Raw genomic sequence first — 17,273 nt, 5'->3', positions numbered from 1 at the left:
AGGGTATATGATCAATAATTAAAAAACACAAGGGCAAAGCTTTCATCGTAATGATGCAATGCTGCTTTCATTAAGTTGTTGAAAGTGCAGGATCCTGTGAACACTTCCACAGAAGGCATTTTGTTCCCATTTGTATTCTTTTATACTTCTTGAACATGTTGCTGAAAAGAAAATTAGATGGAGCGGATTGGTTGCCCCTTTAGTAAAACTGTAAATAGGAGGGTAGGGTAGTCTTCCTCTGAATAATTTTAAGTTTTATGGAGTTTGGAACAAATACACCAAATCCCATAAGTAATCATTGCTTCTGTCCATCATAAATCTGGCACCAAGCTGAATTGCATCCAGGGAGAAGTCTGAAAGAAGTCTTCAAGAGCTTGTTGACAAATCTACAGGGAATCTGTTCTTTGCTGGAATGGCTTATTCTCCTTTTCGCACTGGTTAAAAATGGTAGGAAAAACTAGCACATGAACCAACCAAAGTATCACTCCTACTGACCCCCTAAAACTGGGGTCACCCACTTTTATTTCTTTGACCTCCAGCTGAAGCACCTATGTTGTTTATGTCCAAAGGGAAGACAATCTTGAATCAAAGAAGCTTCCATTCACTTTTCTGAAAGTTCCTCTGGCTTTTTTTTTTTTTTTGCTTTACATCTCCCTTTCATTCAGATGTTCAGATAGGTAGTATCACTAGTGTTCCCTTGTCTCATTTTTTTCCCCACCCACCCCCCAAAAAAACCCAAAACTGTGATACAGGTTAAGCTCACAGATGGTGGCTGTTCCATGGTTTCTGTGACTCACCATGAACTAGAACCTTGAACTCTCTACTTCTAAACCAGTGCTTTAATCCCTAGACCAATTTTAAGCCTGGCAGACTTCAACTCCCAGAGAGTTGAAGTCCTCCAGGCTTAAAGTTGCCAAGGTTGGAGACCCCTGCCCTAGACCACACTGATCTCATCACAGGTGCTTGTATCCTAACCATACCTTAATTCTTTACCCTATGTTCCATCTGAGAATAGATACGGAAGAGGGAAAGGAGCTTAATTCCGAGAGATTGAATCTGATAAAAAAAGTTATGCATTTCTCAGTAGATTCTCCCACTGAAGACATGTTTAAATCTTCCCAACTTTCTTTGATGCCTCCTACATAGGGAAGGAGATCAAATTGGATGAGTTGCAGCCTTTGTTTTGCAGCTGCTTTCAGCACTAAATCTTTTTCATTATACAGGATGGAACACTTAATTTGCTTTGTGTTGTTTTTTGTTCACTCTATAAGCAATGACAGGGGGCAGGAAAGAATGACCAAGTGGCCTTCGCATTAGCATGGAACAGCTGTGTGCTGTTCTTATTCCATAAATAATTATAAAAAGAAATAATGCAGGGAATTCAATGTTGGGTTTGTGGTCATAAAATCAGTATCATTTCATAAAGAACCTCAGATTAACTTAATCCCAGGTAGAAATCCTATTATCATCCTGAATTCTTAGTGTCTGATTGTTACATCACATCAAATTATAATGTGTACATCACATCAAATTATAATGTGGTTTATTTAAAATGTGTAATCCAGTCATTTATGGGTTATTCAACAACTATGATTATGCTAAGATTTGTAAATTTGGACTGTCAAATATTATATAAATAGATTATAGAACAGACACTGTGAACCTTCAAATATTCCAGTTCACAGCATGCAGTTGTTCTAACATCTATAATGACATACTCAGTGGTGAAATCCAGTATTGTTTACTACCAGTTCTGTGGGTGTGGCTTGGTGGGCATAACAGGGGAAGGATACTGCAAAATCCCCATTCCCTCCCCACTCTGGGGCCAGCCAGAGGTGGTATTTGCCAGTTCTTCGAACTATTCAAAATTTCTGCTTCCAGTTCTTCAAACTGCTCAAAATTTCCGCTACTGGTTCTCCAGAACCTGTCAGAACCTGCTGGATTTCACCCCTGGACATACTCATGGATGAATAATCATTTCTTTTGAATCCACCATAATTTAAGCATTGTTTTGTAGTTTGGGAAAAGCCCATATGGCTTCCATGTGGCTTCCCTGAAATGGTGTGTGTTAAACTGAGACGCTGGTCTTATCACAATATTTTATTCAACAACATTGATAAATCTTAAATTTCAGAGTTCCAAAGCCAGACTTGCCAAATCCTAAGCTTCCAGGTCTGTGTTTGATAGAAATCATTTTGGATAACTCATCTTGACTCTTTTAAGCACTACCACAAACACTTGTCACTCAAAATTCCCTTTAATATTTAATTTATTAAGTGCTTTGGGTTCTACATTTTGAATTTACAGAGGACATAGCAAACACACACTCTACCATGCACAGTCCACACACACACACAGCAAGAGAATCCTGTTACCTTTCCCTAGAAATAGATTAAATTGTCAGAAGCACTCTACACAAAGGAAGCCATTACTCAACATGAAACTTGTATTTAATTAAATGCTTTGCAAAGATACATGAATAAAGCTATGCGTATGGCTTTTCTTTTGTGTGTTTGTGTGCATGTGTTTATTTAGAAAAACAAACAAACAATCAAGAAACAGGAGAACAGAGGTCTTCAACAAAGAAGCCAACTGATGAACTAGTCTTGTAGCCACATGCTCCATGGAAAAGAAAAATATGGTGATGAACACCCCGTTCTGTAGATCATAAAACCATAAGAGGAAAAACGCAATGTATAAGGATTTTTCCCAGACACCAAAAATATAGTATTTAGATTCTATTAAAAAAAGAAAAGGTTGATGACAATAAATTTATTTTTCCAGGTTTGTACAGAAACCATTTTAGCACCATTCCCTTTTTCATAAAGAAAACATTTTAATAATTATTATTACTTCATTATTATATTGCCCTGTGTATCTCCATTCTTGGAATTATAACAGAAGCATAGCACCTTGTTGTATCTAGAATTAACACTAGATTATTAAATGCATCCCAGCTTCTAGAGATGAGGTAGCTCATGCTAAGAAATGAGGGACCATTGGTTTGTCCTAATAAATCAAGACATGCAATGTCACGATTTCTGATGATGCATGATCAGTTATTGAGTGAAACATTTCTTTCAGCCACAGTAAAACTCTAATATTTATGTTAATACCTGATTTGGGATTAATACATGGGAATAAATGACAAACACACATAACTGGACAATACACTTGAAGAAGTTGTAGCAGCCTTTCATAATCTCCGTGTTGTATCCACTCCAACTACCAACATTCTTAATAATGACCCTGCTGGTTTGGGAATTCTCAGAGTGGAACCAAACTTACTTAGAAAATGCTCAGATAGAGAAAGGCTACATTAGGGGAATTCTGATGTTACCTGAAGTCATTTAGAAATTTCATCTTTGACCACATGCAAAATGTAATAATCTACAGTTTATTACTTTCAAAAAATAATTATTCACTAGAGGTTTGCTGCTCATTAAGTCAACAACTAATCCTCTCCACAAACAAAATATTTAAGTGTAGACTCCGAAACTTATTTTGGAAAAGAATTTTGGGAGATTGTAAATTTATTGACTGAGATAACATACTCTGAGCTCTGGGAACCTTATAACTAAAGCATTAAAAACATAAATATTGTCTTCTTCAATTTTTTCCCAACCTATTGTCCAGGTGTTTAATTTCCATGATCACCAATGCTGATTACTGATTTAAAGGATTTAACATCCAACACACCTAGAGTGCATCATGTTGAGGAAGACTGATTCACTTTCATTCTCTGCTATGACTGATTGAAGAACACGTTTTTAGGGAGTGGCTTCAATTATATCAATAATATCTTCCTCAAGAATGTAGTCATCTTCTAGTATCTACTGCCTGGCAAACCTATACCTACTTATCCAGGAACAAAAACCACTGAACTCTGTGGGAGTTGCTTCGAAAAAGACAGTATTAAGTTCACTTTGTTGTTGTTGCAATCTATGGATTTTTGCCACCATTTTCATGTCCAAATTCCCAATAATCTATTTGAAGCTGACCCATGGATCCTTCTCACCACTCCTGGTCTTGAAACCATGAGCTACTCCGGAGCCAGTCTCTGTACTGTCTATCTGATCAGGCAGCAAAATATGATATTAAAACAATGCCCCAATATTTCTGAATTCCATGTTGTCTGAATTTCTCCATGTCATAATGATTTCTTGGGAAAGATTTGTGCATTGTCCCTCTGTTGTATATTAAAGTAAGATAAAAACATTTTGTTAAGATGTCACAATGGCTAAACCTCTATTGGAAAAGATTGGATGAGTTCAGAGCTGGGGTGATGCCACCAAAGGGAAGCCACTCTTCAAAACATTGGTATATCAGAAGGGAAATTGTTTCAACTATGATTTGAAATTCACAACTGCTGAGCTGGAAATAGAGTGGTTCAGTTGACAAACAGAATAGTGAGGGTTCATACAGATGCCACAACATTTTGAACACAGGGCCATGACTGACTGTGGAGGTGCCCTATGTCGCTGCATTGATGGACTGGTAATTTTGATATGGTGAACATCTGAATCTTTTATTTATTTCCTATTGCTGTTCAGCATACTTCTATTATATGAATTACACTTTTTTAAAGTTGAGCAGAACCTCCAGAAATCATGATTACCTTTTCTAATTAGGCAACAAAGATTAGTTTTGAATTATTTTAGATACAGGTGTGGTCACTTGTCGTTTTAAAATAGGATTTACTTCATTAAAATGTTGACTTAGACAGTGAGACTGAAGATTTTAAGTAAAATAAATACACTAAAGAAGGCCAGGGAGTTAGAAAGAACTGTTATATACAATGCTGATTGTAATATCAGCCATAATTTCAAGAGTCTCAGGATTAACTTCACTCAGTCTAAGTTCTTGCGTTCTGTTGCTGCTGCTGTCATCCCCAATGCTTTTGAAAAGATAAGCCCGTTTATTTATTTATTTAAGTATTTACTTATTTGCTTCTTTACTTTTTTACACAAAACAAACTGGTCCAATCTCTACTCCAAATTCTTGGTCTGCACCTCCAACATCTACTGGGGCAATATCAATGATAGGTAATCGTGCCACGTTCTGTGTTTTGTATTCAAAGATTGTGCTGCCCACATTCCCATTGTGTTTCTGGAAGAACAAATCAAAAGAGAAAAAGAAAAAACAAGGTTATCAGTTGGACTCCTTAAATATCAAGAAGAAAACCAGAGCAGACTAATTATTGCATTATGAAAGAGCTCATTAATAAGCATCACTCCAGTTCAGACTCTTTGTATATATAGTGATTTGGTAGGTGTAACCCTGCTTACACTTTGGTTAACAGGTAGATAAGTATCAATTGGTTGATGCTGTACATTAGAATAGTACTACAATCCTTTCTCTGGATACCACAACAATAAATCGAGATGTTTCCTCTCTCTTTGCGCCCTGGTAGCCTGTACCTACCTACGTCGCGAGCTTAAAACGCATTTATTCATCTGCGCAGGACTGGGTTAGTTTTTTAAATTTATGGGTTTTAATTGGGGGTTTTAAATGGGGTTTTAAATTGTATCTAAATTTTTAGGCCGTTATTGAATCAGTTTTTTATATAGTTTTTAATTTGTATTCTATGTATTGTGTTTTTTATTGGCTGTGAACCGCCCTGAGTCCTTCGGGAGAAGGGCGGTATACAAATATAATAAATAAATAAATAAATAAATAAGACCTTTCTATCTGCTCAAGGATATAGCTGCAATTTATAACGAGGAATGGGCTCTGGTGATCCCCAGCTCTCTCTACTGCTATAAATTAATTTGGAATTCAGAGCTGTGATGATTTTTTTCCTCATGAGAAGCAATTGAATACACACACACGCACACACGCACACACGCACACACACTATTCCGTTTATGCCCCAAGATTAATTCACTGCTAAAAAGACTTACAGAGCAAGTGTCAGAAATGACAGTGTATCTAAAACGGTTACTTCCTTCAGCTCGGATATCATGGTCATTGGCTCCCTTCAGCACCACAGCCTTCTTCAGATTCTTAGCTTGGTCATCCATGTAACCTATACTGTTTTTGCAATGGTAGGTGATATTCTGAGAGGCCTCTTTGGAGAGTAAGCGCAGGAAAGTCATTTGCGTGATCACTGTGTTGGGTGATTGATTATCGCCATAAATGAACTACAAATTAAGAAAGAAGGAGACATTATTATTTTTTTTTTACAATTTTTTGAAAATTTTAATAATCTTCTTCAGATAGATTGGCACTTCAACTTTGTCAGATGTTCCTGCACCTTCCTTTAATAGCTTGTTGTAGATTTGGACAAGTTCAACTACAGAAACAAATAACCCAATATGAGTTTTAGAAGGAAGGAAATGTTTTTTGCCTTCTTTATTACCTTATCCAGGAAAGTAAAATCTTTATGCTTATAATAGGGCTATGAAAAGTTCTTCCCATATTCTTCCCATAAACTCAAAGGAGGGGATCAGATTCAACTGCCTAGAATGGTCCCTTCCACTATATAATGCAGTATCTCAGTAATTTAGTTTCTTGCTTTTTTAGTCCAGTGTTTTAGGAACCAGAAGATTGAAATCTTTTAAATGACTAGTTAAATTAAATAAACCAACACTAAATCTGAGGAAAACATATTCTAGTCCAGTGGTCACCAACCAATGGTCCGTGGATACTGGTGGTCCGTGAGAAAATTTTGGTGGTCCACAGAAAAATTATTTGCATTTTTTATATTGCACTAAATACTATTTATCTTTTTTAAAAAATCATATTAGTGGTCCTCGGGATTTAAAATTAGTGGTCCCTGTGGTCCGAAAGGTTGGTGATCCCTGTTCTAGTCAGTGTATAGTATTCATTTGTTTTCATTAATTCATACATTAAGATGAGGGTAGTGCTGGCGGTGGGAGGCTCCACCCATCCATCCAGATATCATCACGTCCCGTTTTTGACCCTCCGCACATGCGCAGAAGGCTCATGGAGGAGGTGTGCATGCTCACATTTGCAAACCAGTAGCAAAGGTAAATGGATTTTATCCCTGCCCTAAATCAGTGTTCATCGATGCTGGGAACTTGAAAATGTGCGGACTTCACCTTCCAAAATTCTTCAGCCAGAATACTACCTGGGAAATTCTGGGAGTTGAACTCTTCACGTCTTCAGGTTGCAGGCATTGAGAAGGCAATCTCTGTATTTTGATTGACTGCCCTTTTATTTCGTTTTCTCTGTTATTCCTAAATCAAGCCCATGGTAGATTCTGTTACAGCAATCTATCCTTCCTAGCATGGTGGCTATAACAACTGCCTAACAGGCAAACACAGTCTGAAGTGCAGCAGTAATTAGATTTTTTTTTTGTAATTGCTATTTTTCTTTCACTAAACCTCTGTTCTATTCTATTGTGGTTTTTTTAATTAAAAAGAAATATATTCTTACCAGGGTTCAGACAATTTATGATCATTATGCTTATGAGAAAGATCTCTTTTAATAGCCACAAAATTGTGTGAAGAAAAAGGTAGGAAAATGCAAGTAGGTATTGTTTTATTTTAAAGTTGCTAATTATGCCTCCAAATATGTGTGTTTTAATGCTTTCAGCTTTATAGATATAGATATATTTAAAAGCTATTTGTGTCTTTATATATTCATATGTATGTTTTTGATGCTTTAATTTTGTACACATTCATTTAATTTAAATATGTAACTTTTTGTCTGTACCCCAAATATTTATTTAATGACTGAGATTAATTAAAAGGAAATATTTAATTCCCTTCAATACAAGCGTATGGAGAATCCATCATGGGTATCTTTTCAACTGAAATTCCACTCAAATTCAATCTGTTGTAGCATAGACAGGGTGTAATTTAGAGAACCTGCTAGCATCTATCTCAAAATAATTATTGGCTCACTCATTGCATTAAAATGTATATATTTGGGGAAGTGGCATATGAAAAAAACATATAATTAGGGAAACTGCAGTGAAAAATGAATATTTGGGAAAGCTGAAAACAAAAATATGTCTGGCAGCATAGACACATGTACATAAAGTACATGTATATAAAGGAAAACTGCATGATAACAAGTATTATGTTAATGGGAAATGCATATGCATATTATGTTAATGGGAAATGCTTGCCGGGGTGGCAGTGGAGACCCCCAGACTTTTAGTCATGGGGGACTTTAACTTGCCATCTACCGGCTCGTCATCGACAGTAGCTCGGGAGTTCATGGCTTCCATGACGGCCCTGGACCTGACTCAAGTAGTGGATGGCCCCACTCACATCGGGGGAGGCACATTGGACCTTATTTTTATCTCTGGTCAGTGGTTGAAGGATCTGGATTTGAGAGATGTAGTCACAGAACCTTTGTCATGGTCAGATCACTCTCTCCTTCGCCTGGACTTTCTGACCGTTACTCAACACCGCAGGGAGACGGAACCGTTACGGTGGTTCCGTCCCAGGCGCCTGATGGACCCGGAGAGGTTCCGGACGGAGCTTGGGCCATTTCCTGAGGGTCTGGCCCACGGCACGGCGGAGGAACTAGCCGCAGCCTGGGAACGGGCTGCGGCTGGGGCCTTAGACCGTGTCGTGCCTCTGCGGCCTCTGACCCGGCGCAGATCCCAACCGGCTCCCTGGTTCTCCGAGGAGCTGAGGGGGATGAAACGCCGGAGAAGACGCCTAGAGAGCTCTTGGAGGTCTAGCCGTTTAGAGGCTGATCGGACACTAGTTAGGTCCTATACTAGAACCTACCTAGTGGCACTGAGGGATGCGAGGCGTTGCTACGCCTCCTCCCTCATTGCGTCGGCAGATAACCGCCCGGCCGCCCTGTTTCGGGTGACCCGCTCCCTCCTTCACCAGGGAGAGCGGGAAGACCCGTTGCAGGGACGTGCCGAGGAGTTTAACGGTTATCTATACGATAAAATCGTTCAGCTTCGAGACGGTCTGGACCAAAATTGCGGCGATTCAGACGGGGCATCTGAGGGCGGTCTTGGTGATATTGTCTGGGATGAGTTTGACCCTGTGGCTCCCGAGGACATGGACAGGTTGTTGGGCAGGTTGAATGCCACCACGTGTTTACTGGACCCGTGCCCCTCCTGGTTGGTGCTGGCCACTCGGGAGGTGACACGAGGCTGGCTCCAGGCGATTACGAGTGCTTCTTTGTTGGAGGGAGTCTTTCCGGCCGCCTTGAAAGAGGCGGTGGTGAGGCCCCTCCTCAAGAAGCCCTCCCTGGACCCGGCTGTTTTAGGTAATTATCGTCCGGTCTCCAACCTTCGCTTTGTGGCGAAGGTTGTAGAGAGTATGGTGGCATATCAGTTTTCCCTTCACCTGGATGAAACTGTCTATCTAGACCCATTCCAGTCCGGTTTCTGGCCCGGTTACAGCACTGAGACGGCTTTGGTCGCATTGGTGGATGATCTCTGGAGGGCCAGGGACAGGGGGTGTTCCTCTGCCCTGGTCCTATTAGACCTCTCAGCGGCTTTCGATACCATCGACCATGGTATCCTGCTGCGCCGGTTGGAGGGATTGGGAGTGGGAGGCACCGTTTATCGGTGGTTCTCCTCCTATCTCTCCGACCGGTCGCAGACGGTGTTGACAGGAGGGCAGAGGTCGGCTCCGAGGCGCCTCATGTGTGGGGTGCCGCAGGGGTCGATTCTCTCACCCCTTCTGTTCAACATCTATATGAAGCCGCTGGGTGAGATCATCAGTGGTTTCGGTGTGAGGTACCAGCTGTACGCTGATGACACCCAGCTGTACTTCTCCACACCGGGCCACCCCAACGAAGCTATCGAAGTGCTGTCCCGGTGTTTGGAAGCCGTACGGGTCTGGATGGGGAGAAACAGGCTCAAGCTCAATCCCTCCAAGACAGAGTGGCTGTGGATGCCGGCATCCCGGTACAGTCAGCTGAGTCCACGGCTGACTGTTGGGGGCGAGTCATTGGCCCCGATGGAGAGGGTGCGCAACTTGGGTGTCCTCCTGGATGAACGGCTGTCTTTTGAAGATCACTTGACGGCCGTCTCCAGGAGAGCTTTCCACCAGGTTCGCCTGGTGCGCCAGTTGCGCCCCTTTCTAGACCGGGATGCCTTATGCACAGTCACTCACGCACTCGTGACGTCTCGTCTGGATTACTGCAATGCTCTCTACATGGGGCTCCCCTTGAGGGGCATCCGGAGGCTCCAGTTAGTCCAGAATGCGGCTGCGCGGGTGATAGAGGGAGCCCCTCGTGGCTCCCGTGTGACACCTATCCTGCGCAGACTGCACTGGCTACCTGTGGCCTTCCGGGTGCGCTTCAAGGTTTTGGTGACAATCTTTAAAGCGCTCCATGGCATAGGGCCGGGTTACTTACGGGACCGCCTGCTGCTACCGAGTACCTCTCACCGACCGTCCGCTCTCACAGAGAGGACTCCTCAGGGTGCCGTCGGCTAGGCAGTGCCGTCTGGCGACACCAGGGAAGGGCCTTCTCTGTGGGGGCTCCCACCCTCTGGAACGAACTCCCTCCAGGACTTCGTCAACTTCCGGACCTCCGAACCTTTCGTCACGAGCTCAAAACACACCTATTTATTTGCGCGGGGCTGGGTTAGTTTTTAAATTTATTGGTTTTAATGGGGTTCTTAGTATTTATATTGTTTTTTATCAATCTGGCTATTGAATAAGTTTTTTATGTTTGATTTTAAATTGTATTTATATGTTTGTTTTTAATTGCCTGTGAACCGCCCTGAGTCCCTAGGGAGATAGGGCGGTATATAAATCTGAAAAATAAATAAATAAAAAATAAATATGAAAGCAATTGCTGTAACATGGGTGGGATAGAAGTAGCAAAAATATGGCTGCATCTTGTGAAAGGCTGCAAAAGGAAGTCCGGGGTTAGACTAAGCTGCATATGTTTATTCCAAAATAATAACTGAAATAAATACCAAGACAATTCAGATTAGTTACCTGTGAACCTCTGTTCATATCAAGTCCATACCATATTGGTTTTAGATCAGATGACCTACTTGTCCACCATGTTTTACGTGGAATAATAGCTGGTTTTGCAGCTATACACGTTTCTCCTGTTTCCATATTGCAGAATGCTTTAATTGCATCTTCTACACAGCCCTGATTAGGGTCAACCCAGTATTCTCCTATGAAAGCAAAATAGGAAATCTTAAATTATAACAAACCAGTTTTTGCTTCTCTATGTTGCAGTCCAATTTCAATTAAGGACAAAACATAACTTAAATGTACTTTCCTTCCTATTCAAGTTTAATACTGCAATCATGTGCACATCTATTAATAAATAAACGTGCCTATGGTCAAGCAGTGTATTTGAGTTCAATAGCAATTGTTCAAGGATCAAGGTCTGTGATGATGTAGCGAAAAGGTAAAAGAGGAGGCACTGGAAGAAGACTTGATAGAATGCAGATATTTGGCGTCCAAAAATAGCTAAATTAATACTCAAATTCTTAATTTTTTTTGTCCAATATTTCAAACCTGGGCTAATTTAAACTGCATTTATAACATTACTGCCTTTTCAGTCAAATATGTTTGTATAAACCTTAATATTATCTTTCTTTATTCATAATTAAATAATTTCCCTTACAGTTAAGACTTGGGCAGAGTAGGATTGGCTTAATTATCTGACAAATCCATCATCTTTGGCCTACTTTTCTTGATTAGTGCTGACAACTCTTACAAGAATTCTTTTCCTTGGAAGCATTCGTTATGTATCAAATAATATTAGTGTATATTTGGACAGTCTGAACAAGATTTCTTATATAGTTCATCTTTTATATCTGCCTCCTTTACAATATTTATGTTCTGGCTATCTTGTAGCAGGCTGATTAAATTTTAGTTCCTTTACTCTGCTGAAGAGTAAATAAAGATAAAAAGTGAAGACAAAGAGGATGTGCTAGTAAGACCAATCTATGAATGGAAGGGATCTAATCATCTAATCCAATCCTCCATTCAATGTTGGAATCTACAACTGCACATTCCCAACAGACGGTTATCCAGCCTCTGTTTGAACAATTCCAGCAATGAAGAGTCCATCACCTAAAGCAAACTATTCCATTATTCAACAATAGCAATAGCACTTAGACTTATATACCACTTCACAGTGTTTTTACAGCCCTCTTCAAATGGTTTACATCGTCAGCCTATTGTCTCCAACAATCTGGGTCCTCATTTTACCCACCTTAGAAGGATGGAAGGCTGAGTCAACCTTGAACCTGGTGAGATTCAAACTGCCAAATTGCAGGCAGCCAGCAGGCAGCAGAAGTAGCCTACAGTACTCCATTCTAACCACTGTGCCACCACAGCTCAATAAGGAACTATTACTCTTAGATATATGTTCCTGATAAATGTCCTACTGAAATCTACTTCTTGTAATTTGCGCTTACTTGTACTTATTGCTTCTTATCACCCAGAACAACTTAGACAGTTCTACTCTGTCTTCTACATGACACCTCTTCAGATACTAAAGAGAGCTGTCAAGTTAAATAAATAAAAAGTTACCCTCAATCTTCTCTTCTCCACCTAACAATTGTTTCAACTATCACTCATAATGTGGTCCTTTCAGGCCCTGGTTACCTTTTCCTTCCAGATATATGTATAACTTGCACTTCTATTTAAACATATTTGAAGAGTTTTTTTAAAAAAAGAAATATACACCTACCACTCTTTTTGGATGGATGACATGATCTTAAATCATCACAAGTACGGGCTGGGTGCTTCTTGGATCCATCAGGGCTGCGCATGGTTTCAATCTGGCTACTCAGTGACTTCAATGTGGCATGGACTCCGGGATCTGTTTTATTGCTGTCATCTGGAGCAGCTTCATCTTCAGTGAACTCTGGTAGTGGGTCTGCTAGACCATCATCATAATGTCCCATAATGTCACCAATTGCAGCAGTAAGATGGCCAGGGGGACCTGGTGGGCCTGGAGGACCAGGATCACCAGGAGGGCCCTACACACAAAAAGCAGAAATACAGACCACATCCAGGATTGTAATATCTGGGACACAAAGTTACCATAACTGCCTAGTAATTCAAATCACTACAACTAGAGTCACTGGTTAAGATAGGTGGCTATACAAATTGAATAAATAAATAAAAGGTTAACTGAAGGAATCTTTTAGCTACCCAATTTGCATCAATAATTGCAGTAGCAAAATAATAATTATATTGTTTCAATTAATAGAATATTATAGTTCTAATTGATTAATACCAGGATATAGATTAAGAATGATTATTTTGGAGCACCCTTCTCCAACACTGTGTTTTTGATATTGATAGATCTGAACTCATTGAACTAACAATTTTATGTATTTCAGAATCACCCTTTCCCCCTTATTTTTTTATTCTTGAGTAGAGGCAATAGCGGCAATAGTGAAAGGTTTTTGTACTCCTGTCATGTAAAAGATATAAAATGTATGAAGTCACTAGGCATCAAATACAATTTGAAGTAGAGTTTACTCTTTTTTTTTTAAGTTTAAGGAGCTAATCTTGATAGGAGATGAAGGATAGGAGAGTTTTTTTGCTCCTTTATTGACAGATTTGGATCTGGATCACTTCTATTACCCCTATTACCATTAAAAAGTGATCCATTAAATAACCAAATTGGCAGTGCAAATGGCAAGGACAAAAAGACTGATCTGGGTTGCTCCTAAAATGAGGAGCATATGGTCAGATTCCTACCTCACTAGATCAGGTGCTCTGCATTTATAAAGAAGATGTGGCTTCTTCCAAATTGGCATGTAATTTGACTCATATAAGTTTACAAGTCATTGAACGGACATAACTGTTCCTCTCTCTGTCTGAACCAGTTCCCCATTATTTACCTCAATCCTGCTCAGTGGTGGGTTTCAAATTTTTTTACTACCAGTTCTGTGGGCGTGGCTTGGTGGGCATGGCTTGGTGGGCAAGGCAGGAGAAGGATACTATAAAATCTCCTTTCCCTCCCCAATCCAGGGGAAGGTTACTGCAAAATCCCCATTTCCTCCCCATCAGCTGGGACTTGGGAGGCAGAGAATAGATGGGGGGCAGGGCCAGTCAGAATTTTTACTTCCAATTCTCCGAACTACTCAAAATTTCCGCTACCAGTTCTCCAGAACTGGTCAGAACCTGCTGAAACCCACCTCTGGTCCTGCTTCTCCTAAAGTTCCTCTTACACCAGGAGGTCCAACCGGTCCATGTGGTCCAGAATTTCCTTCTTTACCTGAAGGTCCAATAGGACCTGGGGGACCCTATATTAAAAACAAAAGTTCATGTTTATCATGTCAATATGGGCACATAAATAATTTCCTTCCTTTTCAGCTAAAGATACTTCTGGCTTTTCTCAGCTTTCTACAAGATAACTGCTAATGCTCACAATGCATGAATGAATGAAAAAAATCCAACTGCATATTATTTACTACTTATTATATTATCTTAATAACTAATTGCTGAGCCTGATTGTTTTTCTTCTTCTCTCTCCCCTCTATGTCCCTTCAATATTATATTTTTTTGTTACTTGTATATAAATTGCACTTGACATTTTTGGGGAATATGATAAAAATACTCATGGGATAAAAATACTATAACTGAGCGATGCTAAAATACTAATTTGGTGGGGAAACGGCAAAGATGAATGAGGTAACAAATGTTACTGAATAAGAATGAAAAGAATAAGAATAGGCTTTCTTACACGTCTTTTTGGCACCTGAGACTGCTAACTTCATTTCTTTTAGATATTGTCTAAAGATCTAACAGAACTAACTGACCAGCTGAATTGCTTACATAGCAAAAGTATTCTTCTCTTTTTCACTCCCATCCATAGGTTAATAACCTAGGAGAGCATTTCAGCCATATTGTCTCCGGCGTCTTTTTAAATGGGGAGACTGAATAAATGCCTGATAAGCAGGCCTAGAGACCTATTCCCCTTGTTCGAGTTATTTTAAAAGAATTTACTAGATGACCTCCAAGGTCCCTTCCAACTCTCTTAGTGTTACTGTTAATTGCGCTGCAGTTTATGACCATTATTTTCCCAAAGTCTTCCTATTATAATTATCAGGTGTTTTCCCTGGGCATTCCGCAAGCTCCCAGAAAAAGTGTGAATCATGACATAAAATGGCTCCCAAAAGGCCATTGAAGGGAGCAGTTTCCCTTGTTGATGGGCTATTCAAACATTACAATGAAGTTGGCTTTCCCCTAGGGTAAAAGACCAAGATGGATGTGTTGGAATATGCTCAAACTGCCCTTTTTAGCAGCTGCGGCCACTACAGTAAATTGCTGTGCTTAGCTTTACTTGGGGGAAGGATTTGAAACTAGGAAAGCTAGATGCCACCAAACCCATCTCCAATTTTAATGTTACTTTGATGTGGCAGAATCTGTTTTCTGGAATTTCCAATAACAATCTAGTAGAAATTTGGGAGGGGGTTGCTGTTTTTTCTTTTCCTCAATTTAATCATTTATTTTGATAAACTTCAATGGTAACATACTGAAGTTTTCTTCACGTATGCAACATACAAACAGATTCACCCATGTGCACATATTCATTTTTTCACCTTTTTCTCTCCCCCTTTTCAGGGAAAATTGCTGATATCAAAAGATTACAGTCTTCACTATGTATCCATGCACGTCTTAATCCATCTTAAATTTGTATCTCAATGCTTGATTCCAAGAAACTTAGAAACTGATCTGCCCCCTCTCCCCCCATTACGTATTCTTCAGAAGGCCTATTCTGGTTGCTGATTTGTAAACTGGAGCTGTTGATTGAAGAAGTCTTACTTGATATCTAATTTGACGCCCTTTGGCACAAACAGAAAAATGGTTCCCCCCCATATATTTTAAATCTTTATTCATTCTCCTTTTGATCTTCTAAAACGTTATAGTCTATCATAGTTAAAGATTCTTAAAGGTTATAATGACACTGATAAAATTCACAACTTTCAAATTTTCAAATATCCCAGCCAGCCAGTGTAAGCAATAAAAACATTGATAAAATTAAAACCAGAGCAATATTAAGCTTTTAATTGTTTATATTGTAACTTGGCCCTTTAAAAATTTTCTTGAGTTCTGTGCAAAACTGGAAAGATATAAGGAGTTTGGAAAGAATATAATATGAGTAAAGAATGAAGAACATTGAGATCTGTGTGCAGGAAAAGATAATTGAAGGCCGTTGGAAAAATATGCATTAATGTGCACCAAAGCTGCCATTAGTTGATACTAGCAACTTGGAGATTGTTCTTGAAGCTTTAAAATCTTGAGAGATAGAACCTTTTTTGGACGGAAAGCTAATTTTTTGTCAAGTTAGCATCTTTGCCAAATACTAGATTATATTTAGAATTCCATACACAAAGGAATTAAGGAGAGTAAATGACCTCAAGCACAACCTTGTTTAATAAAAAAAAAAATTGCAATCCCTATCCAAATTAATTTTACTCTGAAATCAACAAACACCATCTGTAGAATAGCAAACTTAAACCAGGGTGGGAGGGGGATTTAATTGTTTCCATATTATACTTCACATCTGGTTTACTCACTCTTGGGCCAAATGGGCCTGGAATCCCAGGACTGCCTTGTTCACCAGTAGGTCCCTGTAAAACACAGTGTGGATAATGTACATTTTGTCAAATTACATCTTATCTTTAAAGAAGAAAATATAATGGTTTTGAATACATCAACCTTGAGTATCCAGTGATGACCTATTATTCTTTAGTTTACAGTCTCAGTGTTTCTAATTCATGACATAATAACCTGAAGATTGCAAAACAAAACAAAAATGTGCATGAAGTTCTAAGTCCATAGACAGTTCTTCTATGATTAAGATCACAACGGAGCAAAGACAGCCATGCTTGGCCTTAACCACTGCAAGAAAATATAGTTTTGAATTTTGGATCGCAGGATTATTAACCACTTTGGAAAATCAGAGCCCTAAATTAGAGAGAGAAGGAAGGCAACATAATAAAACTCTTCCCTATAAGTCCTCATTCTCCCTATCAGCAATGTTTTCCAGTGAATCTCTTGTTAACAGCAAAATGATTTTGAAGACACTCCAGATTTTACTACAGACTGGATCACAATGAAAGCAAAAGCAAAATCATCAAACAATCATTTCCATTGTGTTATATAATGTACTGCTCCTTGCATGCATTTGTTCTGGCTGACAAACAGTCGCTCAGCACTTTTCCTATGGCAAAAACCTACAGAAAATCTTTTAAAGGATTTAAAATAAATAGCTAGTTAAAAGGAATTGTTTTTTTTTTTCATTTCCAGATACACCATACACCATTTTGAGCATAGAGACAGGCATTTAGTCAAGGTTAATACTTTTTATGAACCGTGGTGGTGCAT

At 39.4% G+C, this 17,273-nt stretch overlaps 1 protein-coding gene across 1 annotated transcript in view; it reads right to left on the bottom strand.

Moving 5' to 3' along the window:
- Nucleotides 1-2,432: 2,432 nt before the first annotated feature.
- The window catches only part of COL5A2 (collagen type V alpha 2 chain), a 201,578-nt gene continuing 186,737 nt past the window's right edge, over nt 2,433-17,273 (bottom strand). The window contains exons 49-55 of the mRNA XM_058188949.1: nt 16,463-16,516; nt 14,078-14,185; nt 12,616-12,907; nt 10,896-11,083; nt 5,904-6,143; nt 4,943-5,109; nt 2,433-2,658 (exon numbers count right to left, since the gene is read on the bottom strand). Of these exons, the coding sequence (XP_058044932.1) occupies nt 4,963-5,109; nt 5,904-6,143; nt 10,896-11,083; nt 12,616-12,907; nt 14,078-14,185; nt 16,463-16,516 (1,029 nt within the window). The 3' untranslated portion in view covers nt 2,433-2,658; nt 4,943-4,962. The remainder of the gene's footprint in view (nt 2,659-4,942; nt 5,110-5,903; nt 6,144-10,895; nt 11,084-12,615; nt 12,908-14,077; nt 14,186-16,462; nt 16,517-17,273) is intronic.

Source organism: Ahaetulla prasina, chromosome 1 (genome assembly GCF_028640845.1).
Source record: "Ahaetulla prasina isolate Xishuangbanna chromosome 1, ASM2864084v1, whole genome shotgun sequence".
Taxonomy (NCBI): domain Eukaryota; kingdom Metazoa; phylum Chordata; class Lepidosauria; order Squamata; family Colubridae; genus Ahaetulla; species Ahaetulla prasina.
This window is presented reverse-complemented; position numbering and strand designations above follow the sequence as displayed.